The 12,639-nt window shown below is 44.2% G+C and overlaps 1 protein-coding gene across 1 annotated transcript in view; it reads right to left on the bottom strand.

Annotated features, from left to right (window-relative positions):
- WDR49 (WD repeat domain 49) overlaps nucleotides 1-12,639 on the bottom strand; it is a 68,800-nt gene that overhangs the window by 41,126 nt on the left and 15,035 nt on the right. Inside the window, exons 2-4 of the mRNA XM_024195593.1 lie at nucleotides 8,524-8,964; nucleotides 6,295-6,471; nucleotides 4,799-4,973 (exon numbers count right to left, since the gene is read on the bottom strand). Of these exons, the coding sequence (XP_024051361.1) occupies nucleotides 4,799-4,973; nucleotides 6,295-6,471; nucleotides 8,524-8,964 (793 nt within the window). The remainder of the gene's footprint in view (nucleotides 1-4,798; nucleotides 4,974-6,294; nucleotides 6,472-8,523; nucleotides 8,965-12,639) is intronic.

A 12,639-nucleotide genomic window follows, 5' to 3' on the forward strand; every position in this document is an offset into this window, starting at 1 on the left:
ATACCACATCTGAAATATTCTTCATTCAAAATGCAAAATTATACATCTTCAATCCAAGAAGAGAGAAAAATCCTTTCTGTAAAGATGGATTTACTTCTATTACAGTGCTCCATGAGTAGTTCTGTGAGAAGAGTTTAGGTGATTTTTTTTTTAAAGAAAAAGTAGAAATGAAAAATTCTGACACTTGGAGAGAATTATATGGACAATTCAGAATCCAGGGGAAAGTACCTGTAGATTGAGAGCAGTTAAGAAGTGGGTAAACTTTGAACTGAAATTATTTAGCCGGGGATTGTATGGTAACCAACAAATAGAGTGAAATTCACCCCTAAGCAAGGCCCAGGGCAAGGCCTAGACACTACTTAAATCCTCAAAATAGGGATTAACTTGTGCATTGACCTTGAGCTAGCCCTCTGCACAAGAGTGAATTTCACCCATCAGCCTTAGTAAGGGCTTGATCCAAAGACCACTAAGTCAACGGGAGCCTTTCCATTGACTTCAATAGGCCTAAGAAGCAAGACTAAAACCAGCTAATTATGTGATTTTGAAGGCCAAAATACTGAAGGGGTCTCAGTAAAATGAAAGCAGTTCCAGGAAGGGCTACAAAAAGAATTCCAAGATGCAAACTTAAAGAGAGGCTGAACTCATTAGATATGAGAAGCTTTGAAGAGGTGTTGCAAATAGTCTTTCTGATGGTGGTTTGTATGTCCTTCAGGGGTTGTAACAAAGAGAAAGGGGAGACATTATTTGGAGTTTGTCAGTGAGAACAAGACCAAGCATACTGGCCTGAAAACAGAAAAAGGAAAATACAAGTTTATTACAAAGAGACCTAAGAAGTGGTCAGCCAGGTGATGGAACAGTAAACACTAGTGTTATTTATTGCACTGATATCATACAGCTGATCCAGAAGAATCGTGAAATGCTTTTGCAGGCTATTCACCTTAAAATGGGAGATGTTGGAGCTCAGGATTTAGTTCTGTGTGTACATTGGGTTCAGCGCAGCACTACATAATGGTTCAGCCGAGAAAATGAAGAAGAGATGAGAAAGAGGAACCCAAGAATTACCTGGAGGTGTCATTCCAATGCCATCACAGGTCATACTGAAGCGTCATATGGATTTCACACTCAGTAGGACAGGGTAGAGGAGCTCCTTACTTGTGCTGGGAGTTGCATTAGATGACACAAGCTAGTAATAAGAAGCCTGAGCTGGTTTGAGAGACTCTTTTGGAAGGTACTTTTTGGCACTACCAGCTGCAGAGTCTCCCCAGGTAGGGCGCAGCTGAGCACATCAGGAAATCCATGCCATACATCCATTTGGATAAATAGGTTGCCTTAATGGAGCGCCAGGATCTGTGCCCTAGCATGATGCATTTCTGTGTGTGGATAGAGCGAAAAGTCCTTCTAGACACCACTCGGTGTTCTAAGTCTCAAACTGCAGAACTGCTTACTTTTCCAATGTAAGAAAATGAGATATTACAGCTCAGAATGCAATAAACTCACTTTAATGGGATCCATTTAGAACTAGATCAGAATGTTGTATTACTTTACTGCCTTTGTCCTAAATGCTGAATGTGTGCAGCACTCTAGATGGGTATTCATTATAATACCCCACTGATTTATCTTTCACGCTTCCTGCATCCCACGTCAATAAAAGCAGACCTAAATGCCTGATTTGCAGTTACTTAGATCGGTGTACAAGAACATTTCACATTTCTCTCAGAATTTATGTAGTTAAAAACAAAAAGCACTCGCTCTCCCTGTGGGTCCAATTGTGGCAGTTAGGCACAGGCCTGAGTAGGAAGCAGGACAGAGCCACACCTGCCCAGGGGATGCTCAGGAAGGCATTGCACCTGGGGGAGGCACAGTTCCTAACTGTCTGCCCTACAGAGAGGGAGATTGCACATTGCACAGCCTGCTTCCCCCCCCCCCCCACCTCAGCCCACTCCCCCCCACACACCTCAGCCCACTCCATATGGCTAGTTGTAGGAGTGGTGGGGCAATAGGGTCTGCCTGATCCCTGCTCCATTAGAGTGATGTCCAACCCTGGAGTGCCTGGAGTAAGCAGTGTACCTGCTCAGTGCAGAGACTGCAACTGTTCCCCACCCTTGAATTCAGGGGAAGCAAAGGGAAGGCTCTACAAGAGAGCATGTGTTCCTACCAGCACTGAGCTGTAGTAAAACACAGAGAACATAGCATGCCCCTACTAGTCCCAGCAGCTAACAGGGTCATCTGGGGTAAACAGTGTTGTGGGCTACTAGATTTTTAAAGACACACTTTGAAATGCTTGCATGTTAACATGAAATGACTGAGCTGATTTGAAGTTATGAAAATGCTGGCTTTTCTTAGGGTAGGTACCAGAGCCAGACACCATGACCGTGCTTTATTACTCACAGCCAGATTCTAACTGATCCATGGGAGAGTCCCTAGGAGAAAAGTGCAAAGGAGCTGCCCACTCCCTCCATCCTTTCAGCTCCTGCACAGGCACACAGACAGGTGCAGCTCCCATGCACCTCCCTGGGTTTGCACAGTCGGTCCATATAGCTGCTCAGGAATGAACACCACTGTCCAGAGGCCTGGTGTCAGGGCCGGCTCCAGGCACCAGCTTAACAAGCAGGTACTTGGGGCGGCCAAGGGAGAGGGGCGGCACCTGCGGCAATTCGGGGGCGGCAGGTCCCTCACTCCCTCTAGGAGCGAAGGACCTGCCGCTGAACTGCCGCCGCCGCCGATCGCGGCTTTTTTTTTTTTTTCCCAATTGCCGCTGCCGATCGCACTCGCGGCTTTTTTTTTTTTTTTTTTTGCTTGGGGTGGCAGAAATGCTGGAGCCGGCCCTGCCTGGTGTGCATGAATACAAACAAACATTCAGCTGTTTGATCTACAGAAAGCAGCAGGGAATCCTTGTAACCAAAATCTCACAAGGAGAAGGAGAAGTGCGCAGGTATATTTGCAAGGATCTTTGGCCTGATTTTTATTATTTCTAGGAGTTGAAACCCCAGCTAATCTGCCCTGGTTCCACACACCAAAAATAAATTACTGAGTCAGATGCCCTTTCACCCCATGGTCTGATCCCCTAGAGAAAACATAGCCAGCGATTCCTTGGGAGTATCTAGGTGAAGATTCCAGCCACCCACCTGGAGGCCTCTGTTGGAGTCCATGCCCCTGACAACTCCAGTGATTCCTCAGATTACCAGGTGCTTGGTCTCTTCTTGTGGGATTGGTGTCAAACCTGAGAAGGGGCCTGTTAAGCCAACTGGCTGGGACATAGTGTTCTATTATACAAGCTACTTCTTCCATAGAACCAGAGATATGCCGGTGAACCCAGATTTGCGCATTCATTGTCAGAATGTCCATCTTGTTGTTCCAGTGCAGTGGAGTCCAATAGGTCTCCAACTGAGTGAGGCTTGAGCTGGAACTACTAAGAGGCCCAATCCATCCTTCAGGCTCCCAGCTGTGGTAGGGACTCAGGAGCAGGGCCGGTTCCAGGGTTTTGGCCGCCCCAAGCAGCCAAACAAACAAACTAAAAAAAAGCCGCGATCGCGATCTGCGGCGGCAATTCAGCAGGAGGTCCTTCGCTCCGAGCAGGAGTGAGGGACCGTCCGCCGAATTGCCGCCGAACAGCTGGACGTGCCGCCCCTCTCCGAAGTGGCCGCCCCAAGCACCTGCTTGGTAAGCTGGTACCTGGAGCCGGCCCTGCTCAGGAGGAACAGGTCTGACCAGAATTGTACCAGTGAGTCGCAGAGGATACCCCGATTCAGCCCAATACTGTCACCTACAGACCCTACTGGTCAGGAATCTTCCAGAGCCCTATTGGGGCAGGGTGATGAACCTCTACAGCAGCAGCTCCTAGAGCCACTAACGCTGTTGCACTATCTGCTGCAATTGTACTAGTTATTTGATGATACCTCTCTCTTGTCCAGAGGGTGTCCAATATCCTACCCCGAGCACCAAGCTGTAATAGGACTAAGGCAGACTTTTAAAAGAAGAAATTCACAGGTTTGAGCACACATCATGTTCTCTGAGTTGGGGTGTTCTAGTTTATCCCCAACTGACAACAAACATGATATACTAGCTCCATTAAAGTCAATGGGAGCATTGACACAGACTTCAGTGGGACCAGGATCACACTGCACCCCAAGTTGACAAAAGTCTTTAACCAAACAATACAGGTAGTTTTCCACATAAACTCAAAATATGCAAAATGCATAAACCATACAAGGCAGCTCCTATGTTTCAGACAGAACTCCCTATCCTGGCTTTTGGTTCCCTGTATGTCATTATCTATGTCTTTTAAGGTGCTTAGCCAAAATGGCCTCAGCTGTACCTAATTAGCTGGTAATACCTCCCTGAGCTGTCTCTGAACCTGCCCAGAAATTAACCCCCGGTGCCCCAGGCTGTTTACTGTTTTGCAGGGCCTGGCCAGAGACACTACTGGGGCCGGGCTTCAGGATCCTTTCCAAGGGGCACCAAAAGGCCTGTGTACACCATCACAAACCTCTTGACCTGAAAAGAATAGTTATTATGAAGAGAACCAGGCTGCAGTCACACAGATACTGACAACCACAACTGCTTCCCTCTGATCAGCATGAGAGTTCAGGTGCAAAGATTAACTGTGTACAGCAGCAAGCCTTCAAAGGAAAAATAATTCTCCCAGCATTAGTGATACTCATTACTATAGATACAGTACCAGTTTCCCTAGACATGCAATTAGCAATAGCTTCTAAACGCACGTGGACCACCAGCTTTTAGTAATGAATATAATTACGGCATATAGCATGGGATTTTTTTAAGCTTTCAGATTCAGTACCTTGCTTGACCCAGTCTTTATAATGAAGTTTGTGCTTTAACGTATAACAGCATTTGTGATACCCAGAGACCAGCTCCTGCCAACTAATGGTCACTGTTGCTTCTTCACCTTCAGGGGAGCTAGCAGGTCGTTCAAACAAAGAGATCAGAGCAGTGGTAAAGGAAATGGCTTGAACCTGAGAAAGAAAGAACTTTTATTTAACAACAACAACAAAAAGGGCGGGGGGGGTGACCTACAGACTCCATACCAAACACAGGCAGGAAGAGATTAAGAACATTCTCTGCCTGCAGACAGCAAATACTGCCCCAGGCCAGCTCATCTGGGAGAAATGTCAATTATGGAGAAACACGCCCCCACTGGCTGTAGTTAATAAGGGCAAACCCAAGTATAAAGGCCAGGCGAGGGGTAGGGTGGGTGGTAGATGAACTTGGGATGTCACAGGATAACAACTTTCTGCCAGAACAGTAGCATTAGCCTGCCTCTGAAAGACTTAAAAACCTTTGGAAGTACAAGGGAGAAAGATAGAAGTAGAAGCCCTAAGGATAAAGTGCTTTTTGACTTCTTTATATTATGTTTATGGACTGTGCCTTTTTTCCCCCCAGTTGATTTGATTTAAGCCACTGTTGACTAAGTCAAGGACTAACTAAGGCTGCTCAAACTGGGGTTTTGTACAAGGTGGTGTCCATCACTGCTGACAGCAAGGTAGCTAAATGGAATACAGCACAAACTCTCCACCTTATTACAAATTCATAACTTGCAGATATTTGCGTTTCAGTATTATTGCTATGGCTATCTTCTTTAACGAGGCTGCAGGGATTTGCTTTTGAGCAGAGATTAAAAGAGCTAAATGTGTATAGTTTGGCTATGTGACAAATAAGGGGGTGACAAATCTAAAAGTAATTGACAGGAGTAAGCACATTGTCTGGAAACAGACTGTTTAGTGCAGTACAAGGTGTATGACTGAGTAATGGGATGCAACTGAGACAATTTATTTTGAATAGTAGGAGAAGCTCCTTAATAGTGAAGCTGTGGCTTCAATCTTTCAAGCTAGAAGGTAGGAATCACATTGCTGGACAAAATAGTAGAAAAGGCACTGTAGGGCATAATTCTACACTGGCAGGAGGTGGCCTAAATTCCCTGAGAGGTCCTTTCTATCTGTGACCACTAAGATTTTATAACATAGCAATAATCTGTATTCTGCCTTTTCATATGTAATACTATGCATAGTATCAGTGTGTGCTACTTGGATTTTTTTTTTAATATTGTCAGTCACTTTAGTGTTTTATTCAAGAATGGGCCGGCTTTCTGACTTTATCAGTCGCTACATTGTTAGATTGCTGTTACTACTCAAACAAATCCAGGGTGAAAATTCCATAACTATCCAACAAAGTATAATGATGATACAATTATATGATTCAGCCACTAATGAATGTTATCTGCTGAGAAATAGGGAACTCTCTGTGCCAACCTTTTAGTCTTGTTTATACCATACTTGCCTGTCCAGAGACATCCCCCAATGTTAGAATAGCTTCATTTCCATCATGAGGGTTATACCAATAGTCCATACATATCACTGTTCCCCGGAGACCATGCAGCCTGTACTGACAAGACAACCCTTGCTTGGAATTCAGATCATAAAAGCAGATCTCTTTACTCGTAAAAGCAATAGCTATCTGGAGAAAGGAGATGGGGGGAGGGGAGAACAACATTGCTAGATTAAGCATTTAAAATATCCTTTAACATAGAACAGATTATATATAATCTTTAATAGCAAGACAAATTTGCAACAAAAAATCTCCCATTATGTTCTGGAATAATACAGCCTACATTTAAAACTCCTTTAGGTTCCCTTTCTGTATTCTAGCAATCACATTGGCTGGCAGGAATGTTCATTCCAAAAGTGAACTTTAAATTCAAAATGGCAAGTATTAAGATTATGCAAACCTGATGCTAAAAGTTACTCTCATCCAGCCAGGGCAGGCAGCAAAAATGTACTAGGGAAGATTCAAAAGGCTGGAAACTTCCTCTCAGTAAAACTGTGTGTTCAGACTATTCCCAGCCAGCATAAGGTCCCTATATCCCTGCGCTAACTTGTGCTTGGACCCAGGCAGAGAATCAGGGAGCCGTAACTGGCTCCCTGAGAGAGTTCCACATTATGCTGTACCCCTGAGAGCCGAATGTAGCAGGGGATCTGCCCCCTCCCAGTGACCTGTGTGCCCAATCAAAACAGCTTCAATTTTTTTAATATCAAATACTTGCAACAAACTGAGCAAATGAACTATGAACCAAGGTTTATTTGCAAATATGATCTAATGTATCATTTTGACTAAAGATTAAAAGGGAGAAAGTTGCAATGTGTTCTAACAATTTAGGAACTGAACAAAAGGTTACAATTTCCCTGAAGCGTGTAAATTGTTCATCCAGCCCTAGCCAAGATACGGTAACTAGTTAAAACACATCTGAATGTACCGCATGCAAATCCAGTGACTGACTTTCAATCTTTTACAGATCCTACCTGTATCTGAGCATTGGAGCGGCTATCCCCTTAACACCTGACTTCATAAATGTTGCTTAGCTTTATTAGGGGATATCATTCTGAGATAAAGTAACCATATGGGGCTTCATTTAATATAAAGTATGTGGCTAGTCCATTGTTAGTGTTATGGGATATAGGGCTTGTTTATACTTACAGCGCTGCAGCAACATAGCTGCACCAGTTCAGCTGCACCACCACAGCGCTTAGCCAAGACGCTATCTATGCCGACGGGAGAACTTCTCCCATTAGCTTAGGTACTCCACCTTCCCGAGAGGCAGTTGCTGTGTTGAGGGGAGAAGCCCTCCCATCGACAAAGCTCTGTCTACACCAGGAGTTTGGTCAGTGTCACTGCTCAGGAGTGTGGATTTTCCATACGCCTGAACGACGTAGTTACACCAACGTAAGTCTGTAGTGTAGACCAGGACTCAGTTATGGTGTCTCAGTTTTTGCGATAACATGGGTTGAAAGCAATAAGGAAGCACGTTCAACTCTCAGCAAGGTGTAGACATGGGGAGAGAATACTAGTGTTTTTGAACAGTGCCCCTTCTGGCTGATCTAAGGCCCTATAGAGGGAGTCCTTTCAAACTCTCCTTGACCTAAAGGATGGCAGTTTTGGGATGGGCCATAAGAGTGAATGGGACTGGAATAAGATTTAAAAGAGGGGATGTCTGACTCTCTGAAGGTCACAGAAGATACCCCAAGCCCTAATGACAGGAGTGGAACTTCCTTATTTAACTGTGTAAGCTGGGTGGCAAGGGAGTTACCCAGAGATACTGCCAAGCTACTGGAAGGGGTGGCTATTTTACTCCTTATCTACATATCTTTTTTGTTGCTATGTTTTCCCAAGCTTATGACTGTTGCCTTTCCCTTAATAAAGATTTCCTTGTTTCTGCACAGTCCAAGTGTTTGAGTGTGTGGAAGTTCTGCCTGTTAAGGGCACCCAGGGAGGTGAATTTAGTTTCCCCAGGTTTCTGGGTGCTGGCTTGAGCAAGTTTACTTATTTGCCAAGAGGGATTCTACAGACTTTGAACCCAGCACTTTTGGCTGACATTCACCACCTGGCAAAAGTGCAATACTCATCATCATTCCTCATGCTGTACCAGCCTGGTGAATAACCAGAGAACTTCAGTGGTTATCAATCTGATATTTTACAAGTTCTAACAGACTTTTTAAAAAAGGGGGTTTATACCTTGTTTACATTTGCTAGCGAGACCAGCGTTGTTACCCACAGATCTTTCAGTTTGACAGCTTCTGTAGTAATCTGCAGAGTTCTCTGTAGCTTTAAGTTTTCTCCCCAGACTCCCAGCAATCCATTTCTACTTACAGTCAGGTAACAGCTGGAGCCTTTCAAAAAAGTTACATTTTGAATAATATCTTTGTGGATGGGCGAAAGAAGTCGGAGATTCTTCCACTGAGGGATGACTGATGATCTCGTTCGTTCATCCTTCTCATTAAGGTCTAAGAGCATGAAAGAGGTCACTTTGTCCCAGTCAATGATACCATCTCGGGTCACATCTATCTTATCAAACATCTCACCAAATTCTTCTTTAGTACTTGGTCTGATCACTGCACAAATCTGCTCTGTGAACTCTTCTCTAGTCATGACCACTCTTCTGTTTAAACCTGGAGACTTCAAAAAGGACAGAGCAAGACAACAGTAGTTGCACTGGTGCGCCCCTGCTAGTAAACATAAACATGGATTTGCCACACAGCAAGTAGTAATCTTACTCGTGGTATCTAAAGGCACAGTCAGTCTGTAATAATGAACTATTTTACAAAACCTGATCAAAGGAGTCTGTCCCTTCACAAGAGGGCCATGTAGATATTTTAACAATGAAATATCTGTATAACACACCAGATTGACAGCCCTGGAGTCAAAGTTCTCTAGACAGCCAGGCTAAAATTTTCCTTTGTGCAGAGGACCAAACAAGGCCCCATGCACCACTTAACCCTTGTGGCTCTCTGCACAGGGGTGAATATTAACCATCGCCCCCCCCCCCCAATAAAAAATTCTGCTGAGACTGCTAACAAAGTTGCAATGGTGCATTTTAAACTGTGGACACCTATGACCAAAAACTCTTCTCATATGGACTATTGAATAGCTGTCAGATGGTAGTGATTTTTAGTCACTGGGCTAGATTTGACCTGGTGAACTTGGCTGGAAAGCTCTGCATCTTATTACTAATTTCCTGAGCCATTCAGTCAACTCTGCATATTTTTTCTGATTCCATTAATTTTCTCATGCCATCAAATTAAGTGTACTTACATTTTTTTTTTAAAAAGGCTATGAACGCAATGCCTCATGCAAGCTCACTATTGCAATTAGTTACTGAAAAATCTAGCAGAGGCTGACACGACAGTTTTTATATTAAGTAAAAAAATGGAAAAAAAAAGTAAATTCACGATAACTTTGTGGAAAATCAGGTTTAATTATTTCTCCTATTTGCATCCCATTAACATTGCTTTGTTATCTATCTTGTTTTTCCATGTCTCACAGTAATGACACACTGTACTAGAATGCAAATTATCTTCTATTTACACAGGAACTTTTATTTCACTTTTATGTAGGAGAACAGAGATCTCCACTTTTGTGGACTGATTTTCAAAAGTGCTGCGTGGTGCCCACAGTGAGGTCAGTAGGAGTTGCAGATGACCAGCACCTAAAACTCGGGCCAACTGCCAAATTGCAAAATGAAAGAGTTGGAGTCTGCAGTCATGTATCCCCAGAAGGTGTGAGCTACAGGGAATGAGGTACCAACCTTTACCCTGCAAATGCCCTGCCAACTTCCCTAAAACCTGACCTTGGGGACAAGCTCTCAGGATAAGCAAATATGTCTGTCTCCATACCCATCCACTTGGCTAGAACCTTTGCTGACACTGACCACGAAGGTGTAGGTTTGCAATGGTGATGTGGTGAACAGTTGTGCATCAGAAACAGGGCTGAGCCCGCCCTCTCCCCCCATGCGTGCACACACTTTGAGAATCTCATTGGGATACCTAACATCCCTCAGATGGTTACACTTTCAACCTGGGGAGAATTGATAGTAGCAGCTTAGAAATCAAAAGTTCTATACCCATTCCCAACCTTGCATTTCCCAGCATCATATATTTACATCTTAATGTAATATTAATACAGGAGCTAATTTAACATTTTCCCACTGTGATGTGTTTAGCATCAAGACATTGCCATGTAAATGAGACAGCCATCTCCAGGGATATGTTTTGCATTTACCCAATTTGGTCTCAATTCACTGAGATGTTAAAATGTGACATGAGAAAGAGTTTGCTCCTTTTTTAGCATGGGACTCTCAGAGTATCAGCCATCCCCGCAGAGAATCACACATAGCTTAGAAATTTAAAGGTGCAATACAGAGAGAGAGCTACACACACTTTATTTAAAGAGTATTGCATATAAAGATTTTTTGAAAAAAAGATTCACTGGAGTCTTTTATTTCAAGATTTTCATTTTTAATAGGCACACCTCTTAGGCCCTGATCCTGCAAACTCATAGGCACATGCTCAATTTTAAGCACATGAACAGTTACATGAGCTTAAGTATTTCCAGAATCAGAGCCTTAATCAGGATAAATTGTCTATTCAGGTACCCCAGTGAGAAGGATTCTTCTGTACTCCCTCTATTGCTATACCTTCCTTTTATTGTCCCCATCTTTTGATTCTGTGCTTCTCTGGTCAATTTGACTCAATTACTAAATATATTTTTAAATGAATATGTACAGCAGAATCACTGCCAGCTACTGTGAACAGCCTCTCAAGTAGATTGATATGTTGTTCCAGCACAGATGCACCAGTTTATCTTACTCCTCCACTATTTCCACCATCCACTGAACATGCTATGCTAATGAAAGATTGTAAGGAGGCAGACAGCATGTAACTAGACTGCAGGTTGATGGAAGGTTGGAGGGGTTTGTTTTTTTCCTTCCCACATCAGTGGTTTTACTAGTTATTAAAGTTTCAATTATATCATTTTCTGGATGGTTTTCTGTCTAAGAGTCTAGAGTAACACAGTCTTTGAAGCATGGACAGCGCGTGAACCGCCGGCTGAGGGAGGCTAGCCCCCAACCCCGGCCCTTACGCCCAAAGACCCGCTGGAGCCAAGCCCCTCCCCACCGGAGCCCAGAGCCACCGCTGCCTCACCCCCACCGTGGCCACCGGCCCACTCCCGCAGCTAGCCCCCAAGCTCCAAAGGAGCGCCAGAAAGGCAGGCAGTGCGTGGCCCCAGCCTCCCCAGCTCCAGAGTACAGGTAGGCAGGTGACCCCAGCGCACTGGGGGACTAGACTCAGAGCCGGGAGGAGGACTGGAGCCACAGCCGCACACAGAGAGCGGGGTCACGCCTGGCTGTTTGGGGAGGCAATTCCTCCCCCTGCCTGTGCGACCCGCTGCCCATGCTTTGAAGTATTCACGAAATCAAATGGTGTGTTTTTTTTCTTAAAGAGAAGCAGGTTGGCCTAGTAAGAGGTGGTATAGTCTAGTAGATTGAACCTAGGTTTCTTGAGGCTCAATCCAGTGTTCTCTTTCCCTCTCTGCCAGTGACCTTAGATAAGTACCTTTGCCCTTCCCCCTCCCACCCTCTGTCTATCTTGTCTATTTATACTGTAAACTGTCTGAAACAAGAATTGTCTCACTGTATTTGTACACCACTTAGCACAATGGGACCACAATCTTCGTTGGGACCTCTAGGTGCTACTATAATATAAAAATAATAATTTTCTATATATTTTACAACTAACAGAGCACAGAAACAGATACATTTTTTTTTTCATTTAAACTTTGGGAGCTCACATCATATTCTTAAAGAATATGAACGGTTAGAAAAAGAGAGATGAGAGAGGAAAAAATGGTTACTATCTTTTCCGTAACTGTTGTTCTTCGAGATGTGTTTCTCATGTCCATTCCATGTTAGGTGCGCATGCACCATGGCCAGAGATTTCTCCCTCAGTGGTATCCATCAGGCCGGCTCTAGTGCCATGGTGCTGCGCGTGGATGCACTGGTATAAGGGTCCCAGCCAGCCCTGCACCCTCTCAGTTCCTTCTTGCCGGCTAACTCTGACAGAGGGGCAGGAGGGTAGGTCGTGGAATGGACATGAGCAACACATCTCAAAGAACAACAGTTACAGAAAAGATAGTAACCATTTTTTCTTCTTCCAGTGCTTGCTCATGTCCATTCCATGACTCCCAAGAGGTACCCGAGGAGGTGGGCTCAGAGTTCGTGGACATGTGGATTGAAACACTGCTCTACCAAACTTGGCATCATCACCAGCCTGCTGGGTAATAGCGTAGTGGGAT

Source organism: Terrapene carolina, unplaced genomic scaffold (genome assembly GCF_002925995.2).
Source record: "Terrapene carolina triunguis isolate 2854851 unplaced genomic scaffold, T_m_triunguis-2.0 Scaffold88, whole genome shotgun sequence".
NCBI classification, from domain to species: domain Eukaryota; kingdom Metazoa; phylum Chordata; order Testudines; family Emydidae; genus Terrapene; species Terrapene triunguis.